General features: G+C 41.3%; 1 protein-coding gene across 2 annotated transcripts in view; it reads right to left on the bottom strand.

Moving 5' to 3' along the window:
* runx2a (RUNX family transcription factor 2a) overlaps positions 1-23397 on the bottom strand; it is a 103696-nt gene that overhangs the window by 26859 nt on the left and 53440 nt on the right. Inside the window, exons 5-6 of one of the 2 annotated variants that reach the window (XM_080192371.1) lie at positions 12233-12409; positions 617-781 (exon numbers count right to left, since the gene is read on the bottom strand). In XM_080192371.1, the coding sequence (XP_080048497.1) occupies positions 617-781; positions 12233-12409 (342 nt within the window). The remainder of the gene's footprint in view (positions 1-616; positions 782-12232; positions 12410-23397) is intronic. The other variant, XM_080192372.1, reaches the window with a different exon arrangement.

The raw sequence follows: 23397 nt of genomic DNA, 5'->3' as shown, positions 1-23397 counted from the left end.
AGGCACCTCACTTGGGACTATCGATGATTCAAATATCTTGGCTAAGGGACCTGCAATTTTCTCCCTAGCCTCCCACAACACCCTGGGATACACTTCATCAGGTCCCGGGGATTTATCTACCTTGATGCGCTTTAAGATTTCCACTACCTCCTTCTCTGTAATATGTACACTCCTCAAGACATCACTATTTATTTCCCCGAGTTCCTAACATTCATGCTTTTCTCAACAGTAAATACTGGTGAGAAATATTAATTTAGGATCTCACCCACCTCTTGTGGATCCACACATAGCTGACCTTGTTGATTTTTAAGAGGCCCTACTCTCTCCCTTGTTACTCTTTTGCCCTTTATGTACTTGTAGAAGCTCTTTGGATTCTCCTTTGCTTTATCTGCCAAAACAATCCCATGTCCCCTTTTTGCCCTGCTGACTTCTCTCTTAATTCTACTACTGCACCCCTATACCCTTCAAGTAATAATGATTTTCTCCTGTATGTATGCCAGCTTAACTCAATTTCCATCAACCCAACCCCTCCATATTCCCCCCACCCACAACCTTCCCCCCATCCATCTTCAAAACTTTAAATAAGCAGGAGGTTTACTCCTGAGTTTGTGTCTACCTGAAAGTCGTCTTGGCACATCAGCAGTGATTGCAGGAAGCCCTGTGGCACGGGCGGAGGAGAGAGGGGTTGTGGAATGTATGGAAGGTGAAGTCATCTGACTCAGATAGGGTGGATAGGACTGATCATATGACCACGGTGGTGATGACTGGGCCTGCCTGGGGTCTGTAAACAGAGGAATCAGTCAATTTTTGTTTCTCTTCTGTTACTTTGCCAGAAAAAAAAGTTTCTATCACTTTTGTAGGCCTTAGTTTACATTCAAAGTTACTAACAATCAGCCTTTTACAACACTCTCTTGTCTTGCAAAGCTTACAAAATTGAATCTGGTTTATTTTAAAAGCTACAATATGTTTAAGGGAAGAAGTTGAATAAATATCAATCATCCTTTGTTATCAGTATGCCACAGCTCAGGCATATTTCTTTCCAAGGTATCTTATTTTGTAATTAATACCGATAAAACTATTACTTGAAAATATTAAACAACTACTATATTCTTTTGCAAAGAAGCCCCAATTGTTTTCAGTAGCATATTGCATATATCAGGCACTGTAATTGCAAATTATAACCACTAAACACAACAACAACTTGCATTTGTAATATGCCTTTAGGTTATGAAACACCCCAAAGAGCTTCCTGGGGGCATAAACTAACAAAATTTGTACATTAGTTTCTATAGCTTGTAAATCAACATAAAACATCATCTGTAGTGTTCAGAAACTAAGTTTTATATGGCCAAGTTGATTTCAAAGTTTTATCATAATACATTCCATACATTTCAGAAAACCAGTTCAATGAAGAAGAGATTTGCTTGTGTTCAAGAGTAAGAGTTACAAAATAAGCAGCTGAATTCTGAACTGTGGTAACCTGCCACAATTTCCTCATTTCCTTTAGTTCACTCGTGCAGATGAATCACAGCTACGTTTATAACAAAGGATAACATGGTAAGTGATAAGAACTCAGCACATGAAAAAGGTTCCAAAATATCCTGGCAAGAATGCAGAATAATCGGTGCTTCAATTGTGCAACATTGTCCTCACCTATTCAGTTAAGCAGCAACAAATGATGCAATCAGTCTTTCACATGAATTTCTGCTGAGTCCTTTGCACTACTTACTTGCTGATAGGCTCAGTACTTAAGACCAATGAAATACAGTGTTGGGAACTGTCCTGAAATGCTCTAGAATTTCCAGAAATTAGAGATTAATCTGTAGGCTGTGGCTTCAAGCAACCCAGAAGAAAAATCATAGGAACACCAAAAACCGTGCAGAATTATTTTTTGTTTATCAGTTATTAAAACATAGGAGAATGATTAAGTAAACACATGTGGAACAGGACTGGGTGGTTGGATGTGGGAGATGATGAGATGAAACTTCTAGGAGTACATCCCACCAGAATTATCGGCTAAAATATGAACTCTTCTCTATGCTTGGGGTCAGCTGTCCTTTTATTGCCCCCAAGTCAGATGACTTTTATTGGCTAACAACAAACAGAGTTAAAGATGAACTATATGTAGCCTCTTTGTTCAGTGTGCCATTAGACAGCCTGATTGCAGTTTAATGCTGGTGGCGGGAGATTTGTCTGCGAGCTGGAGGACCAGTGGGTGGCCCATGTTGTCATTGTTGGGGAATGCCTGCCAGAAGTAAGTGCCCATTAGATACTTAAGCGACCAGCATCGAGCCTTTCCCAGGATTTAGGACCTCAGGAGGAGAATCTCCACTTCCCCACCCACCCTCCCCAACAACCCAGAGAGCTGCTGGCCAATCAGAGAAATGGCTGCTGCCAGTAATACATCCACCAGGGGTTTAAGATTGATGGTGGACCCAGACCATAGGTTACTGAGGGCAGGATGGGTGTTGACAGGAGGGGATTTCTTGGTGGAGGGCAAGTAGAAGGGTTCGTAAGAAAGTGTATCAGGGTGGCTCTCAGCAGCACTCTGCTTCCCGTTGCTGGATGCCTTGATCAGGCACTCTGTGCTTTTGAATAAGGGGTCACGCCAAAAGCCTGCAAGCAAACTTGATAAGACTGCAGGATGAAGCCCTAATGTCGGCTTTAATTCCCCATCTACAATCAGTGCCTGAGCAGGAAGGTCGGCCAAATGCCTCCCCACCCAGACTTAATTAGGATGTGGAGATGCCAGCATTGGACTGAGGTGGTCACAGTAAGAAGCCTCACAACACCAGGTTAAAGTCCATTGGGTTTATTTGGAATCATGAGCTTTCAGGATACTGCTCCTTCATCTGAGTCGCTCCAAAAGCACATGATTCCAAATAAACCTGTGTTGTGAGACTTCTTACAGCGTTAATCAGGTGGCAGCAGGAAGGTGATGGGGTTGACATCCCACCACGTCCCTCCTGATTAAATGCTCCTTTGGCCTCCAAACTGATCGCCGGGATGCAGTGGATCCTGCCCCTTATGGGCCAAAACCTTTTCTTGCTCTTTTTGAAGCTTACTTCATTTAAATCCTTTTTACATAAAGCGACTGAAAAGTATGCAGTAACCCCACAGAGTACTTTCAACTGAAGCAAATTCCATGCATAATTTTCTCAAAGCATCTGTTATAAAGAAAACTCTTAGCTACAACAGAGATACTGAAAAGGATGCCAGTGGAATCCAACTGTTAAATGGGAGACATATGTATAATACAACTACATTGTACTGTTAAGAAGCATCACTTTAAATTCTAATTCAGTAGTCACTTCCTAAAGAGTCTAAAATCATGAGTGGGTGTTAGTTATTCAATCATGATTTCATTCAAAGATAAGCCTGAACACAGGGGCTTGATATTTGGTGCATAGCTATCAAAATATAAAAGATAAACACAGAGCAAAGTAGTGAAAAAGAAACACCTCTGCAGCTGTGTTATCCTCAGAATCATAAAGAGCAGATTCTCCTCTGCAATCACACTGATTCTCGAAACTAACTGTAGCAAGTAAAGGAGGGTACATTTTCCTGATGTTTTAATCATCACCGATGCAACTACCTTAATCTTCCATGGAAGCTGTGTACAATACATACAGTGCAGGCATTTTGCAACAGCATGCAAATGACATAAAACAAAGTATATAATACATTTCCCATCATTTGCACCAGAGCAACAGTTGGTTCTCGGGAGTGGCAATGCATGAACAAAGCAAAAAGATGAACGAAAAGTAAATTTCAAAGAGAAGCTTAGCCTGTGAAATCAATTCAAAACGTATCAAATAAACTAAGTAAGCCAGAGTTTTAACATTTTTATCACATATTTTACTGGGGTCTTCCATCTGGAATATCAGCCGTGCTATGCTGCAGGAGACAATTCCTCTCCACCACCAAAGGTGGACAACCTAGCAGCTATAGAGACATTGCTGTGAACCCATCAAAACCATGTATGTGACCCTGTCTTCAGTCACTGGTCGCCATCAGGGCAGAGGCATGTGGCAGGCGAAAGTTACACTACCATTGAAATTGCACAGTTGAACAGACCCAAAAGAATATCTGCCCCCTTGTCTGCAAAAAAACCAGATAACTTAGTACAAAATGTTGTGTTTAGGCTTGCAATCCATGACCCATCTGCAAACTGCTAAACAAAATTCTGCGAGACAGTATGTGGGTGTGAGACTATTCAGTCCAAAGAAGCAGTATTTTTATAATAACCATGCACAATTGCACAATATGTAAATAGCTCCTTTGTAGATCACCTGAAAAAAGTAAGCAGGGTAGTGTTACCCCCTTGTATGCAAATAACATCTTGCATCAGTTCACATAAAGCACACCCGCTTCCTGCTCTCTGAACACTCAGGTTCTGTTCTTCGAAGTAACATTTAACACTTTCCTATCCAAAGTCCTTTAATGTGTTTTTGCTTTCCAAATCCAAGTCCGCCTTTCCCAGAACTGCTTGTCTGAATTCCTCCAATCAGATTTCTGTCCTTACCACAATACTGAAACAGTTCTTATCAAGAGTCACAAATGATGGCCGAATGCCATTTATGCCTGCTGCGGTGAACTGGGTGAAGGGCTAGTAGGATCATGCCTAACATGACTGTGACAAAAGTAAACTATCGTTCTCTATTTTTCTTGATTTGTCTGCAGCTTTTGACATGGCTGACCACACCATCTTCCTGTAACACTTCTTCACTGTAGTCCAGCTGGGTGGGAATCTTTCCATTTTTATTTATCTAATCTTCTAACTGAAGCATCTCTTCCTTCCCCTGCACTGTAACCTCATGTTCCATAGAGACCCATCCTTGGGCCCCTCCAATTTCTCATCTACATGCTGCATTGCAATGAGAAAAGATTAACACATAGGATGGAACTGTACGAAAATGATTCTAAGTGCCCAACTAGCATGAAAATGGGAGAGTTCCTGGTCTGCTTTTTGAGTGAGTTTTCACACCCAATTGTACATACTTAGTCATTGAAAAGATTGGGTAGGCTGTTTCCAGCTGCTACAAGCAGTGGGCTGGGCTTAATTCACCAGCCAGCCTGCCGAGGGAGCTACTGTGCATTTGCTGACCTCTGATGCTGCACATGCGCAGTTATAACAGCAAGAGTCTGACAGACAATAAGACAGCTTCAGGCCCCTGCTGCTGCAGGCAGCCCCAGCACCCCCTCCCTGCAATCATGTGGTCCCACAGCCAATCATGAGCCCCACAACGCACAGACATCTAGCCACACCCCCCCAAACCAATCACATACCCTTCTCTCCCGATCCAATCATATCTACAGAGAAGCAGCAGTGAGCTCCCCTCTCCGAACTGATTAGATGTGCAGAGAGCACAGTGGGCCCCCCTACCTCCCCAATAGGGCCATCACTTTCAGATCTTGCCCCTTCAGGCCTTGCTGCCTCTGGCCCTGACCTCTTCAGGCCCCATCCCTTAGGCCTCACTCCCACAGGCCCTACTCCTCATAGGCCCCACCCCTGGAGTTGACCTGTGGGCATTGCCTAGGTGCCAGACTGGCAGTGCCACTGTGCCAGGGTGGCATTGCCAGGGTGGCACTTCCCAACGGACTCTGACCTGCTTGCCCTTGACCTCCCTGGTGGGCCTCAATGGCCTCCCACTCTGTTGACACCTCAATGGCCTCCCACTCTGTTGACGAGGCCAATATGACTATTCCCCATTCAGGGCGAAGAGCTGTTTTCCTCACTGGGGGATCCTCTCCTGGAAAGGCCACAAAGTACAATTCAGCACCGGGTTCACTTACCAGATGCAAGTCTTCATTTAAATGAATTTGAATTATTTAGCCTTTTGCCTATTTCTGGTGAGAGGCTGACTGCACTGGAAATCCGGCTCTCGTAAAATCACGAAAGCTGAGAAATTGCCCAACAATAGGTGAGGCAAGCCGATAAAATCCTGGCAAAGGACTCAAAACAGGGAGCCATTATTGCACTAACTTTATTTACACCTTAGTTTTTTTTCACTGTATCCCAATACATGTGATAATAATAAATCAAATCAAATCAATAGCCTATGAGGAGAGATTGAATTGATTGGGTCTATACTCGTTGGAGTTTAGAAGGCTGAGGGGGATCTTATAGAGACATATAGGATAATGAAGGAGATAGATAGGGTAGAGGTAGAGAGATTCTCCCCACTTAGAAAGGATAGCAGAACTAGAGGGCACAGCCTCAAAATAAGGGGGGGGGGGCCAGGTGCAGTTTAGATCAGAGTTGAGGAGGAACTCCTTCACTTAAAGGGTGGTGAGTCTCTGGAACTCTCTGCCCATTGAAGTGGTGGAGGCTACCTCGCTGAATATATTTAAGTCACGGGTAGATAGGTTTCTGATAGACAAGGGAATTAAGGGTTATGGGGGGAAAGCGGGAAAGTGGAACTGATCCACTTCAAATCAGCCATGATCTTATTGAATAGCGGGGCAGGCTCAAAGGGCTAGATGGCCTACTCCTGCTCCTATTTCTTATGTTCTTAAAACTCCCCCAATGGAGAGGCCAGCAGAAAAGTAGCATAACAAAATATGCTGCTCTTGCAAAATACTAAATTTAAAGTCGCCACAGTTCCATAAGCCATTCTCCCACTTTTTGAGAGAGGGAAAGATGACTGTTAGCATCACTCACCAGCCATCCAGCCAACTGAGCTAAGCCAGCTCCCCCAAACTAAGCTTACCCAGTATATGATCATTATAAGTATGTGTAGGAAGGGAGAAGTGAACCTCAGTTTGGTTTGAATTGAATTAACTATGGTCCGAGTATTGCAACAGGATATTACAATATTTGTTGAATCTCCGTTTTGTTTGATCATTGTGTTTCCTGTTGCATCTTGTTAAGAAAGAAACAAATTTTCATTTATATTGGGCAGGTCAGATCCTGACTGGTCTGAGACAGACTTGGTGGCATTGTTGCTGTCTCCTTATGTTGCGAGAAATAACTGGCTGCCAGCTCTGATTTGACTGTCAATTATCTAAATAATCACACACACACACACACACACACACACACACACACACACACACACACATTTCTTTTAAATGCACAAAGGTTGCAAAAGATTGCATCGAAACAAAATTCGGTATTTGTGTCATTGCTGTGCACAATGTCTTTCTCTCTCTTTCCATGTTCCCATTGCAAAGTTCCTAGGATTTCCATTCCTTTTCATTTGCTTCTTCCCTCACGCATTTGTTCCTACCTTGTTTTTGACCTGAAGCAGAAAGGATGTTGAGGGGTAGACATCTCTACAACTTAGGTATTACACAACATCTTTCCGAAGTCAGTCAAGTTAAGCACCTCACATAAATATGTTCCAACTTTGGAAAAGTCACAGGAGGGAACTGTTATGATACTCAGTACCTGCAGCATTTAAGTGGCTACACTAACAGAACATCTATCAGTTCACAAGATCCTCTCTGACATTTTTGGCTGTGTGTGTGGAAATCATACAAACAAATCATCTAGATTGATGTTTGTGCTATAAGAAGTAATCTAATTACATAAATTTAGGTATTTAAAGATGAAATAAATATCCACACCATGATTTCCTATCGACTATCAACAAAGTCAGTTAGTTTAAAAACTTGCACTTAGTGAGAATTGGGTGGTGCAGAAGCTGAAAACACTGGCTGAGAAATTCCTCAAAATCAGTTTTGCTGTGTTGCTCCATTTAAATAATATTGTGCCTGTCTGTAGCACAAGTTACACATAGGTTTCCTTATTTGTATTTCCATCAATGTTATTGTGTAAAACTCAAGAGATCTGGGATGGAGGTGCTAGGATGGCAAGTTATCCTTTTCAGGCTCAGGTGGTAAAGTCGTTGGGGACAGGAGGTCTGACTTCAGGCTGCATTTCATGCCAAGGTCTACCCAGCCGGTGCTCCCTCTCCACTTGACCTCAATATCAATACCCTGACCCCCCCCCAGGCTTCACATCACCTCCACTTGCCGTGAGACCAGCCCCTCCTCCTTCTCCGCCCTCACCCCTGACATCCATATTTACCTAGTCCTGGACATTGAAATTTAGAATCTGGACCTGTTGTAACTCTCGTTCAGGCCACTGCTGTTCCTGATGCTGCTGGGATGACAACTGTCAGGGGCTTCCTCTGGAATTTGTGGCAGAAGTCCCATCTCCAGCCAAAAAATATTTCTCAGAACATTAAATGGCTGCAAATCTTCTGAGATTGGTGAGAATGTGCCTGCTGATCCTTAACGTGACAGAGCTGGAATCCTGCCATTCAAAAAATCTTCCCCAGGCAAATGAGATATCAAAAGGCAAATTTTGCAAAGGCCCAAACAGCCGAAAGAAAGGTTCACTCATACCAGAAACAACCCCACTGATTTTTTTTCTCTGAATCCTTATATCCAAACTGCCACTCATGGTAACATTCCCTCTACTCACCTGGATTTGCATTGCAGCAAGGCTGTAAAAAGTATGATTCAAGTTGCAAGTCAAAACTGATTGCTATTGTGGTTGGATGTGCTGACCCTATGTTGTAGACTAGGTTTGCATCTTTGCTGACCCAGACTCCCGGAAGACAATCTCCAATATGTCATTGCATGTTGGCTATATCTGAGCCTTTAGAAGCAAAATAATGGAACTGTGGTTGATTCTATTAATTGGTTTATACTGGCTGATCACCCTGGCATGCCTTCTCTGATGCAGAGTCACTGAAATCACGTGTGAATCAGATGCCTCCAAGGAAACAGCAGACATTACAGTAGTTAGGAATTTACGTGTCCGAAGTGATGTCATTGGCTTCTGTCCAAAGGCACTATCTGCACCAATAACCTGTAAATGTCCACATTAGTGGTAGCTGCAAATGTGTAATACTGCTGAGCAGGCAGAGAGTATTTCTTGTGTAGATTTCAGCAGTCAGCGCGTTCACCTATTTTTCCAAACATGTTAGATTAAGAAGCATCAGCAAAACTGGAATCAATGGGAATCAGGGGGAAACTCTCTGCTGTTTGGAGTCATACGTAGCACAAAGGAAGATGGTTGTGGTGTTTGGAGGTCAATCATCTCAGCTGCAGGACATCACTGCAGGAGTTCCTTAGGGTAGTGTCCTAGGTCCAACCATCTTTAGCTGCTTCATCAATAACTTGCCTTCCATCATAAGGTCAGAAATGGGGCTATTCATTGATGACTGCACAATGTTCAGCACTATTCAAAGCTCCACAGATACTGAAGCAGCATGTTCAAATGCAGCAAGACCTGGGCAATATCCACACAAATGCCAGGCAATGACCAACTCCAACAAAAGAGAATCTAACAATGGCGCCTTGACATTCAATGGCATTACCATTGCTGAATTCCCTACTATCAAAATCATGGGGTTACCATTGACCAAGAACTGAACTTCCCATATAAAAATGGTGGTTACAAAAGCAGGCCAGAGGCTGGGAATTCTGCAGCAAGTATCTCACTTTCTGACTCCCCACAGCCTGACAGCTATCTACAAGACATCAGGAGTGTAATGGAATAATCTCCATTTGCCTGGATGAATGCAAGAAGTTCAACACCATCCAGGACAAAGCAGCCTGCTTGACTGGCACCCCTTCCATTCCTATCGCTCCCTCCACCACTGACAAACAGTGGCAGATATATACACCATCTGCAGGATGCACTGCAGGAACTCACCAAGACAAACCCATGACTGTCACCATCTAATGGGACAAGGGCAACAGATGCATGGGAAAGCCACCAATTTGGAAGTTGCCCTCCAAGCCATTCACCATCCTCACTTGGAAATATATTGTTATGCCTCCATTGTTGCTGGGGCAAAATCTTGGACTCTCTTCCTAACAGCAATTGTGTGTGCCTACACCACATGAACTGCAGCAGTTCAAGAAGGCAACTCACCACCACATTCTAAAAGGCAATTAGGCATGGGCAATAAATGCCACCCATATACTGTAAAAAATTATTTTATTTTAAAAATTGGCAATGCCCACTGGACAAAACATTAGTTTGACCAAGAAACCGGGGGCAAATACTCCATATAATCCAAAAAGGTTTGACTAGCTCTCTGTATAAATGCAATGGTATTTATTCATTGTTTTTATATCATGAAGTTCTTTTGATGAAACTCAGCCTTGCAATAGTTAGAGCTCTACCATTTATAGCAGTTACAGTGAACTGAATTGTCAGCCAGAGACTGGAGGGCCCACAGCTTAGTGCCAATGGTTGTCATGCCATCTCCTAACCATGATCCTAAACCCAAGCCATTTTGAAAGAAGCCAGGTTGAGGTTGGTTTATCTGCCTGAGTAGCCCATTTAGATCAAATAATTAAGAGGCCAGTTCCTGCTGTTTGGGATTTCCAGTCAGCCTGTGGACAGCCCACAATGCTTGGACACATGGTGGACTCAGGAGTGCAGACACAACTGCTCATGTGAAGGACTTTCACACTCCTGTACCCATCCCATAATAGCCACCAAACCACAGCTGTGGCTACGAGCAAGATCCTGGAGGGCGTGCCATCCAAGATCATGCCCAGGCAGCAGCAGCAGTTTTAAAAATCAAAAAGTCTTGGCCTTCTCCTTCCCTTCATCCTCACGTTAGCAGCTCCCACCTCAGCTGGGGGGGTCTGCCAATCTCTGAGTGCTGGAAGACCTCTCATTCGCTCTCCAGCCTCAGGGGTGTGCTCACCATCCCTGATTGGGAGGCAAGCCCACTTAAGTGGAATGACTGTCGCATGCCATTCAAGACTTGGAACCAGTAGCCACGTTGGGTACCTGGCCCTGAGCAAGAAGGGAAAAGCATCTATTGGTGTCCTCCAGTTAATCCTCCACCATTTACTGTAAACTGGTGTGTGATCAGTGGATAAACTCAGTTAGTATTATTTTTGCCTCTGATTTGAAAAGACTACCAATTTAAGTTCCCATCTCGTACTTGACCTTGTAACCAGGACTGAGATCTGTGCTGTGCAGTACTGAGGAAAAACAGCATTACTGTAACTGTTGTTCTTTGGATGAGAAATTAAATCAAATAGCCCGCCTGCAATAATGATTCAGCTGAATGTTAAAACTCCTGCATCACTAGTTAAAAAGAAAACTGGAAACACTGTCTTTGAGCCCTCCATCCTGCATCATAACCAAGGACAGATTAACTGGTCATTCATTTAATTTCTGATGATATTATCTTGCTGAGTGACTGCCTTGTGTGTCTAAATAACATCAATGACCTCACAACAAAATTCATTCTATGCAGTACAATGGGTACTTTTCTGTGTTGCAGGTGCTTTATAAATGTAAGTTGCTCTTGAAGTGCACTAAGGATTTGAAAGAAATAGGAGTAAGATGTCATGTGAGCGAGCACAAATTTAAGATGAACTTGAACAGGATCTGAGGGGAGTGGTTAGGAAAAAGTTACACGGAAAGTGGTTAGGATATGGAAAAAGCTGGCACTTACATCAGGAAATTAGCTTGTTGGAAAAGAGGAAAATGAATGGTTACATGAGAAGTGAGCATGAGAGAAGGATTAGACCAGGTGATTCGTAGAGAAGGGTCCTGGCACAGGCTTTGTAAGCAAACTATGCTGTTAAGTTCTTTTTTCGAATTAGACTCAGTGCCACATGCTTAACAAAATCTCTTGGCTAATGCGTGAAGATGGGCAAGTTGAATGTAGGATTGCCTTGAAGAAATGACACACCAGCATGAACCAACCCCTTCAGGGGAGCAGAGGGAAGATTGACTGGACAAATAAGTAAATAAACAAATAGTGAATGGTGGATGCAAAATGAAAATGACTATAGGGATAGTTTTCCAGCTCTTCCTTCCCGCGGGATCTTCTAGTCCTGCCACAGCGACTCCCGGCCACAGGTTTCCTGGCAGCAGGAGGTGGAATCAATGAGAAATCCTATTGCCCATGGTGGGCAGCCTCCTACAACTGAGAACTATACCCAGGGGAAAGGTGGGGGAATGCTGAAATCCCCTCCTCCCTAACATAATCCATTATATTATATTAGAATGAACTGCAATTAGTATAAATACACAGAATTCAAGAGGTATGAATGGAAATTTATCTTAAGTGTTAGGCTCATCAGATATTCTGCTATAAACAATTGGATGCACATGGCACATCTTCATTCATAAGCACTCCAGGTAAGTATCCAGGTACTAACCTATCAGTGATGAACAGAGATTGTTTCAAATATCACAACTTGAGGAGCAGTCCACTCTACTCATCTTTCTACATACCTGCAATCTGAGATGTAGCCTGTGGACTGAAAGCAGCTGGTGCAGGATTGAGAGAAGGACGAGGACTCTGTGTTGAGGCACCCACTCTCATGGCAGTTTGCCGAAGACGTTCCAATTCACTCAGACGCTCTGAGAATAATCCAACTTTGGGCTGGTCTTCAGGCTTCTGTCTGTGTCCTGGTTAGAAGAGAACACAATGGCAATCTGCAAAAATCCACTTATTTGTTAATATTTAGATTATACATCTTTTTTTCTATTGAAAGATGAATTTATTGTAGGTTTAGTCTTGAAAGGGACAATCTCCTCATATTGAAAAGGCCAAAGAGACAAGCCAGATTCTAACAGTGAAGAAGTATCTAGAGAAAAAGTGAGGCAAAGAGCAGAAAGGCAGAGAAAGGTAAGGCTGAGCGCGGACTGTAGGAAAGGGCAAGCCTGAGAGTGGAAGTGTAGAAAAGGGAAAGGTGGGAAATGGAGGGATATAAAAGACTGAGATGGAGATCAGAATGGCAGAAGAGGGTGAGGCCAAAGACAGAGTCCAAGAAATGGGCAAGGCCAAAAACAAAGCAGTAGATAAAAAGTATTTCATGAATGGCACCGAAGAAAAATCACAAAGCGAGGTCACAACACCATGAGAACTGATGGGGTAGGTTATGAGAAAATATTGAGTTTAATCTACCTACAAGTTAAACCAGATAAATTAGTAAAAATGTTTGAAAATTAACTAAATTGATAAAGCATATACAAAAAAATTCTGTGCCGAATTCACATAAAAGCTGGAGTAAATCCTGCCCGCAACCCCCCTGGCCCCTCCCCATTTTGCTCCGCCCCTGCCCCCCCAACCCCCCGCCAGCCTCTCCCCCTTAACACAGCCTAATACCCAGTGTGAAGTGCTAAGGTGCCCTCTGGGTATTGCCATTTTGGCTGCTGGGCTGTGCCAGGGGGGCCAGGTTGGCACTGCCACTTGGCAAAATCCAGGGGACACCCCCCCATTTGCCCCTGACCCCCTCGGGGGCCTCCTTGCCCCCTTCACTGAAGCGTGGTCGGGCCACCAGCTCCCCTGTGGTGGGGAGTTGTTGTAAACTCTCGCAGGGGCAATAGAGGCTAGAAGGCCCGGAGACTTCAGTCTCGGGCTCGCTGATAATATGTAAAACCTGATTTAAATAATTTATTCAATGCTACAATAGCGCAGCGGGCTGGGAGAAGTAAACTTTAATTTAATAAATAAAACAAGGGTAAATAGGGATGGCAATGTGGGTGGTGTCCCTTAATTACAGCACATGGGAATTTGTGGAGAGCAATGCAATCTTGGACAAAGACATCTGTAATAAACGTCTTTCTTTTTTTTAAGAAACCTCATCTTGGAGTTCCTTAGCTGGAGTCTGAGGTGCAGACAAGAAAGAGCAATAGGAAGGTAAAGAGTTACCTGGGCATTTTGATCCAGATTATATTTACAACCCTAAGTTTTGTTAGTGGTATAGAACTGGTTGGTGGTCAGGGACAGCTGGTATGGCCATGACTTTAGCAGGTAAGAGGGCCCCAGGTCCAATGTTGGAGTAGCGGTAGCCTTTGCCATTATCCAACAAATACAAGGTTGTTGCTTCTGTGGATGTGGGCTAAGTCTGCAAAATGGATAAGCAAACTCATCACGGCACCACAGTACAGGAACTGATTCAAGTGGGGGGAATGAAAAGGGATGTGTTGTGGTAAGATACAGTGTAGTAAGGGGGATAGATACCATTCTCTGTAGTTCCAAAGTTTTTATTGACTTCTTAGTGCCAAAGTTAAGTACATTCCCTCAAGGTTTGAGAAAAACTGGATGGGAGGGGAACATCCACTTGTGGTTAGCATAGGAATCAATGACATAGATAAACTAGGAATGAGGTTCTGCTGAGGGAATTTGAGGAGCTGGGATTCAAAAATTAAAATGCAGAATCTCCCAGGTAATCTCTGGATTGTTACAAAAGCCAAATGCAAATTGGCATAGTGGCAAAAGGATTTGAAGGTTAATTGCCCAGCTGAAAGAGTGGTGTGCATGTCAGGGTGTTTGTTTCATGGTGCATGAGCAACAGTTCTGGGGAAAGAGGGAGCTGTCCCATTGCAAATGGCTGCACTTGTCCTTGCAAATCAAATAACTAGGCTGGTAGGTTAGGCTTTAAACTAATGAAGTAGGGTGTGAAGAATTGAGGAATAGGTAAATTCAAAAGCAATAAGAGATAAATCAAGCTGTAGAGCAAGTTGGTGATTTAGGTAAAAATAAGTTGGGTGGGGTCAGGAATGGACAAAGAGCTTAACAAAGGGCATGAAGTGACAGCAAAAGGTAGAAAAAGGTTGAAGCTAGAGGTACTATATCTAACTGCATTGAGTATTCACAACAAAATACATGAAGTAACAGCACTGATGGAAATAAACGGATTTGATCTTTTAGCCATTAGATGTAGCTGCAGAGAAATCAAGATTTGAAATAGAAAAATGGAAAAGAAGGATGTGTGTGCTGGGGTGGGGGGTGGGGGTGGGGGGGTGGTTTGTGGTCCTGATACTAAAGAGTAGGGCAGTAGCGTGAAAGAATCTTAGCTCAGAAAAACAAGATCACTTTGGGTGGAGCTCAAAAACAAGAAGCAGAAAGCATCAGTGGGGGTAATTTATAGGTCCCGTAACAGCGGTTGTAATGTTGGGCACAGTATAAATCAGGAAATTACAAGTTCATGTAACAAGGGTAATACAGTAATCACAAGGGACTTAAGATTGATATAGAATGAGCAAATCAAATTTGATGTCTTAATGTGGAGGATGAATTCATAAAATGTATATAAGATAGTCTTCTACATCAGTAGTTGAGGAACTAAGGAACAAGCAGCTTTAGATCTTGTTTTGTCCAATGATTCATGATTAATTAATAACCACATAGTAATGGAGGCTGCAGGAGGTGGGGGGGTGGGAAGTAATCATAATATAACAAAATTTCATGTTCGGTTTGATAGTGATTTAGTTAAGAAACTACAGTCATAAATTTGAAAAAAGCAAACTCCAGAGATATGAAGGGCAAATTAGTTGAACTCAGTTGGAAAACTATAGTTTCAAAGTTACGACAGTAAAAAATGGCAAATATTTACAGAAATAAATTCTGTTTTTGCATGAACGTATGTTCTCCTGAGGAATAAAAGCTCATGGGAAAACTAGTCCAACCACAGATATCAAGGGAAGGTAAAGAATGATGGTTAGCACTCTGCCTGACAGCGCCAGGGACCTGGATTCGATTCCCAGATTCAGTCACTGTCTGTGTGGAATTTGCACATTCTCCCCATGTCTGCGTTGGTTTCCTTCGGGTGCTCTGTTTTCCTCCACAGTCTGAAAGACGTGCTGGTTAGATGCATTGACCCGAACAAGCGCCGGAGTGTGGCGACTAGGGGAATTTCCAGTAACTTCATTGCAGTGTTAAGTCTTACTTGTGACTAATAAATAAACTTCACTTTTACTTTTTAGTATTCAATTAAAGGAAGAAGTCTATAAAGTTCTCACAAAGAATGGTAAGCCTGATGATTGTGAGGATTTTAGAATATTGTGTTGAAAATGAAAGAGAAAATAGATTATTGAGTAAACTATAGGTATGCAAAAATATTAGCAAAAAGAACCACAGATTTCTTGCATGGCAAAGGCAGGAGAATTTATAGCAGGAAAGGAAATGGAGACATGAAACAAATATCTGTTTTCATGATTGCAAATACAAAAAAATTCCAGGAAATAATGGGGAACCAAGGGGTTATTTAGAATGAGGAACATAAGAAACTTAGTATCAGTTGAGAAATAATATTGGAGAAATTAATGGGACTGAAAACAGCAAATACCCTGGATCTGTTATCCTGTATCCTATTGAGACAAGAAGGAGCAGGCTATTTAGGATTAAATACAAGGATGAGAATTTAAATTGAGAGAATTGAGGGACAAGGAACGTAATTGAAAAATGCAGAGAAAGTGTAATTGTTAAACAGAATTTCATGGGACATGAGGTCAAGTCAATAAAGTTCAATGAATTGAAGTTTATAGAATGTAGAAAATGGAAGCTACACATAATGTATTGTTGCTTTTGACAGGATTTTATGGCCTCGCTCATTCCGAAACTGTAAAATCTTGCTTGAGGTCAATGGAGCTTCCCATTGCCCACCCCTTCCCACTCTGAGTCCTGTGGTAGGTGGAGCGGTAAAATTACGGCCATTGTGTCTGGAGGTGAAAAAGACAATGAGGGTTTACGCAGCAGATTAGCTAAGGTAGGAACAGATGTGGGTTTAGTTACAGACATGATATGGGCAACATCACCATTCCAATAGTTTGGGCAAGGCAGGTTTTATAAAATATAGCCAGAAGGGAATGCTCCAGTAAGGAGCAAGTTGTCACCATCCATGAGCAAAATTTCCATCAAAGCCAGAATATCAGTGCCGTAATGCACAATAAGGTATGGGTAACAAAAGCCTTGTTATTCAATAAATGGAAGTTCTGAAGGTGGATGTAGTGGTGATTGTTGATCCATTGATAAAAGTCGAGGGACTAGTTGTCACTGACCCTGTCATTGAACTAAGCTACAGGAATAAAAGGCAATGCAGATAATGGAACAAGAAACGCTAAGAAGAAAACAAAGGGAAACAGAAGTAATGAGTCCCGAACAACATGACACAAGGATAGAAGGGGACTTAGGTTTCCCTTGGCAGGGCAGTGGTAAAATATATGACATACATACTTTACAATATCCAAAATAAAATCAAAGTAGTTCAATTGTTGTTCATTATATCATATTTGCATCACGTATTAGCTATTAATGCAGCCTTTGAAATGGCTGCATTAATAACTAATATATCAATCAAGTATTTATATTTTGTTTATAACACTTTATTTATGTTTTCTTTTCTGATTATACCACATATTGGTAGGCCAAACTTTGAAGCATAGTGAATAATCATGCTTGATTGTTGCAATGAATGAAGCAATCTATTAGGCAAGGATTACTGCTATCTCAAATGTCCTGTCCTGCTTTTACTAAAAACTTCGACATTTCATTGGGGGAAACATAAGCTAGATTCTCTTCAATACATACGAGAACGTTTTTGGCTGAACTGGATAGATTTAATAAAATACAACACTGATTCAGTGTTCTGGGAATTTTATAAAGCTGATCTCTGTTCATTATGTCAGCAAAACTATATTTTGAACAGTGATAGTTCAAGTGGCTGTATGACTGAGCAAATTGGAATCATCCGCTGGCATTTCCAATAACAGCTGCGGCTATCATTATTATTCACAGATTCTGAAGTAGTTTTGCATGCAAACAGAACCAGTCACGCAAATCGTTTCTTTCAGCATCCTAATCACAGACAGTACACATACCCTGACTCTTATGAAAGCGAGAAGAAACACAAAAACCAGCAATAAAAACAGCAGCCTACAGGTGCATTCGCTGTTTGATTTTTGTATAAATACGATGGAAAGAATGAATGCAAAATAAAGCCAGCCACTTTGTATAGTTTGGGCCTGCCCATCAGGCCTGAACTAGTTGCCTTTAATGGAAGAAAAGTAAATATCTAACAGTAGAGAAAGAAAATGCTTGAGCTGGCTGATTGCCAATTGGCAGAACACAAATAATTAGCTTAACCTACCAAACCCAGTTCTATGGATACAAGAGCGAAAGGGAAGTCGTGATGGATTTTCAAGATATTTTTGAAGTTTAAAAAAAGGTCTTTGGTTAGACTAATAAACACAAAAAATTGTTCTCTGGATTTATTTTAGGAATAAACATTTTAAAAACTTACAATGGAAAGGCAGCTACTGTACTACAGCTATGCACAGAATATTTTTCCTGGTTACTGGGAATAGAAGCCAATACTCAAGCAATGATCACATTACACATAAAAAAAACTGAGATGAGACCTGAAAAGATTCAAAATAAATTGTTCCTACCCATTCATGTCTCCTTCACTACATCTGTAATAGTGTCAAATATTAGGCAAACAGAATTGATTTGGAATGCAGGTAATACATCTAAACTCATGTTACATGTTCAAATTACATTTTAGTTCTACTTAAATAGCTCTGCAGATGTAAAAATATGATTGTAATAGTGATGGGAACAGCTGCAGCTGCTGTTGAAATTATGTTTAAGTTAACAGGTCTATGTCAGCATGTTCAATGGATAATTATACATAATATGAATGGCTCTCCCTGAAACATAAAGACAATGAAAGCTTCTTATGGAATTTATGCACAGAAGTAGATGAAACAAGAAATATCTGTGCTCCTAGGGCACTATTGTTGTGTTCAGTTCAGGTCTCTGTATTACAAAAAGGATATCAAACCATTGGAGAAAGCACTATAAGGATAACAAGGATGATACAGGAACTGAGCAGGTACAACTATCAGGAAAGATGAACTCCACAAAAGAGAAGACTGAGAGGAAACCTGATAGAGGTCTTTAAATTATAACATACTTGATAGGGTAGACATAAAGATGATGTTTCTACTTGTAAGATATCCAAAACTAGGGACCAACATATATTTATGTATATTTTGTATATATATTAAATTTTATATATATATATCAAGAGCCCCTATTTAATGCAATAAAACATTGCAAGTTGCTGCATGGGAGCATTATCAAACAAAACATGACACCAAGCCCAAATCAGGAAATATTAGGTGAGATGACCAAAATGTGGGTTAAAGAGGTAGGTTTCTAAGGATTGTCTTAAAGGAAAGTAATTTAGAGAGGTGGACAGGCATAGGGAGGCTATTCTGGATCTAGGTGCCTAGGCAACTGAAGGTGTGGCAACCAATGTAATGGAGGGATTTGAAAACAAAGATGACTTGACTGTGAGCCATTGGAAGTCACCAAGCACCAGGAAAATAAGTGAATGGATTTAGTGCAAATTAAGATAGCAGAACTTTGGATGACTTATGTTTCCAGAGGGCAGAAAGTGGCAGACCAACCAGCAGTACTTTGAAATCAAGGTAATAAAAACATGAATGAACGTTTCATCAGCAGATGAGATGAAACAGGGACAAAGTTAAGCAATGTTATGGAGAGGAAAATGGACTGTCTTACTGAAGGTGTGACCAAAAGATCACCTCAGGGTCAAATATGACACCAAGGTTGAAACAGACTGATTTGGTTCAGAGTGTGATAAGAATGAACTGAAATCGTGAAACACACTATCACATTGAGTGGCGAAGGTGGTGGAGGAGGAAATGACATCAAAGGGAAAGCTAAATAAGTAAATGAGAGAGAAAGGAATAGAATGACATTTGATAAGGCGAGTGATCTGGGGTGAGAGTCATGTGGAGCATAAATGGCAGCATAAGTTAGTCGAGCTGAATGGCCTGTTTCTAGGCTTAAACTCTATTTATAGTCATTTGGCAATATAGAACTTGAGTATTGCTGAAAAAATAGACATGGTATTGAAACTTTTCAACTCACACTCATCAGGACAGTTTGCAGAACAACAAAAATAAAGAGAACATCAATTTATACTGTATGAGAAGAGAGCGCTGATTGGTTGGCAAGTGGACTCTGATTTGTAGAGGTGTTGTCAAGGAGAATAGAGCAGGGAACAGGTGACTGTCAGGGTTTAGTTTAATCCCAACTAGGGAGGTCAACTCTGATTGGTCAAGGCATTGCCATGGGGAATGTACGGGAAATGGTTGTTCCCCAAGCTTTTATTACATTGAGAAAGGCACAAAGCATGGACAAGCTCCTTCTGTCTGCAAAAGCCAGAGCTCTGTGTGTGAATAAATATGACTTCTAGCATGCGCAAATGAGCCACACTATAAGCCAGACTGACAATCTTAAATTGAATCATATTTATTTTTACTCTGTGCAATAAGAGAAATAGCAACAAACTGACCAAGAGAGATGTGGAATGATACAAGGCCTAAGGCAGCATTGAGCAGATACAGGCATCACTACCTGTTGGCAGTAATCCAGATCACTTATTTTAAATCGAATTTTCATAAGAGTACATTCATATATAGATTTTATGAAACCATTGCACATTATTGTCCTGTGCTTACGTTGATATTCAGGTTTCCTGGTATGGCTATGTTTGTACCGGAAGAAATATGAAGTGTAGAGACAGATGATTTGTCTTGGTGCTGAGGGATTAGCTAGGCTTGGAAAGGAAGAGAGCACCCTGAATAAAAGGGCGGGATTTTACGAGCCTCGCTCCCGCCCGAGGCCAATGGAGATTCCAAGCCGCAAGCCTTTATGAATCACTTCAGAACATCATAAGCATATGAAAGATGCTCTATAAATGCATATTCTTTCTTTGATTGTGATGTCTGCTTTGGTGGAATTTATTGATACTGGCAGTTCAGGGAAGATGTTTGCCTCTCCCTGACCTGGAGTTCAGAACACATTCTATTTATTTCACCTTTAATAAAGTCTTAACAATTCTTAATAAGAGAACCTTACAACTACTCATAATTAACGCAATGTTGAATTGGAGTGAGATTCAGCGTAGCTGTGCCAATGGATGAAATGTGTTTTTCTTCATAGGCATATTGCTTGTCTGTTAATTTATCTCTCCTTTTTCATTTATGGAGGTTTTGTGGCACAGTGAGTAGTGTCCCTGTATCTGAGTCAGAAGCTCTAGGTTCAAGTCCCACCCCAAGACTTAATGGTCAAGGAAAGTGCATTCAACATGTGACAAAACAGATTGAGTGTCAACCTTCAAATCCTTCCACCTCTCTAATGGGTTGGCGGTAAGAGTGGAAGAGAGATTTCTGGGTAGCCATTTGTTGCAGGGAAAGTTGGAGCTTCTATCATTACTATCTATAACTCCAGACTATGACATGAATATAATACAGTAATTTTGATTCCTTGAATGATCTGAATATTGCCATGACATTTTCATTACAATTTAGCACAGAAAGAAATACCCACTAAATTTTTTAATTGGGCTGAATTTTCCTAACATTTGTTAGTGTGTCAGGTTCAGACTGAATACCAGTGTGTATCAATCCAGATGCACAGCCAAGTTTTCACTCCAGACTTTCTGGCACTCAGTACACCCTGGTGGGGTGGGGCCTGTTAAAGCTGGCAAGGATGGCTCCACAATGGGATCAGGGCACCATCTTTAAAGAATGCTGTGAGCTGCAATATAAATAAACTGCCTCCCACCCCCAAAAGGACACATATTTATCAGTGGGAGGGTGTGAAATGTTGCAGGTCCTTTTGTGGCCCAGATCAAACACATGCCGCGTTTGAAGGTTCATTTTATTAAAAGTACTCTTCTGGGATACAGTGTTAAGGAAGCATATCAGGTACTTCACAATAATATAGTTGTGTTCTGGAAGATTCTGTATTATTTGCTTGCAAATTTGGGTGATCTACCCCCATGCAGGGATCGGGGCATTCCCTACTCCCCTCCCAGGCTAGAATTGGTGCATCACAACTGGTTTTCATTTTTGAAAACCAGCAGTGTTTGGCGCCCACATGACATCCCACCACTAGGTGAGACAATGTGGAGGAAGAACAGAAGTAGCGGCATTATACCCTATAATTAGATTCAAATTTATTTTAAAATATGTTAATCAGATCCAAACCCTTTCCGGGCATGAACCTGATAATGCCAATGGAGGGGAGCAGGGAAGATTCCAAACCAAAATCTCAGTGGTGCAAATCCCATTTTGGGTCTCTGACAAGAGTTATTGCCAATACAAGATTTGCGCCCGTGGCTAGCGTGGCCACTAGATCATGGTCATTGGCTTCAAGAATTATTCCCTAAATTGTTCTTCATCAGTGTTTTTTATTTTTGACTCCAGAAGAACAAACTAAACTTAATGCAAATTAATTTATAATTTATACATTGTAAGTAACTGAATATGAGAAATCTATCACAAACTGAGCAATGATATTCAACATGAATTACAGTTAAATTCAATTATTTGCTATGTTATACTATTTGCCAAACATGCTGCACACATAACTGGAATTGAGCACAATGTAGTGTGATGCTGGTAGTGCAAAGACTACAACACTGAAAAAAGTCAGTAACCTCCTCCTGTCTCTCCTTCTTGTGAACGTACCTGCCTTTAGGAAAAGGATCAGTATAACTGTGAATGACAGCTTCCCATTAAATGAGAATGAGAATGATTAATGACTTTCTGTCAAGCAAGAATTTTCTCCCGATAAATTCTCTTAAGCACAAAGTGCTACTTGTATCCTAATGTCGGCTAACTAAGAGGGAGAACAAGAAAGCTCCCATAACAATTGGCATTAAAAAAGCCTTTTTAAATTATGCCTTTTTAGTTGCCTCAGCAGCCTGAAGCAAACAAATGCTGAAGAATGCTCGTGGGAGTGCAAGAGGATATTTGTGGTGCTGAAATGTGGGCAAGGGGCCAAAACAAGCAGCCTGATGTCATCTACGGTGTAAAGAGGCTTTGCAAACAAAATGAGCACTTGAGCAAAGGTGAGGCCCAAACAACTAAGCGATTACTGAAAATCTGTACAGTATGTGACAAAATTAGGATCAAATCAACACCATTTTTAATAAAAAAGGGTACAAAAACATTTGAAGAGGTGCTAACAATGTTAAAATTGCGTTCATGTGATGTCCATTCACAATACCTATTGATACTGACAGCACTCCTGTACACATTTACTTCGAAAATATCCATTTCACTCTGACCTTTTCAAGTTGCTTTTCCACAGACTTTCTCTCCACCAACATGCAACAAGAATGCAGGAAAGTGAAATTTTTTGGCCTGTGTTGTTATTCCAGGATCCTTGGTTCTGGTCCCCAGATCAAAATTCAGCACCATCAGAGATCAAAGCTGCATCCCACGAATCTAATGCACCACATGCTGATGTCCCAGCATATTACTTAACATCTGATTTGTCATTCCGTTCCCATCTTTTAAGAATAGTTTATTATCATAAACACAGAATTTCTGTTCTGTTAACTACATAGATAATGAGAAATGACATCTTGTGCTCTTTATAGAACTGTCAAACACAACATGCCATCTTGTTATGTGGTATTTCACATGTATATTGGAAGTAGCATGTAGGGATTGGAAAACTTCTTCAAAACTAACTGAAGATTATTTCTCTTTAAACTGTAGTACAGGTTTTATTGTTAGTTTTAACCATCCTAATAATGCACATGCCAATAAGCTCATTTATT

This window comes from Carcharhinus amblyrhynchos, chromosome 7, assembly GCF_965287045.1.
Source record: "Carcharhinus amblyrhynchos chromosome 7, sCarAmb.v2.hapA, whole genome shotgun sequence".
NCBI lineage: Eukaryota > Metazoa > Chordata > Chondrichthyes > Carcharhiniformes > Carcharhinidae > Carcharhinus > Carcharhinus amblyrhynchos.
This window is presented reverse-complemented; position numbering and strand designations above follow the sequence as displayed.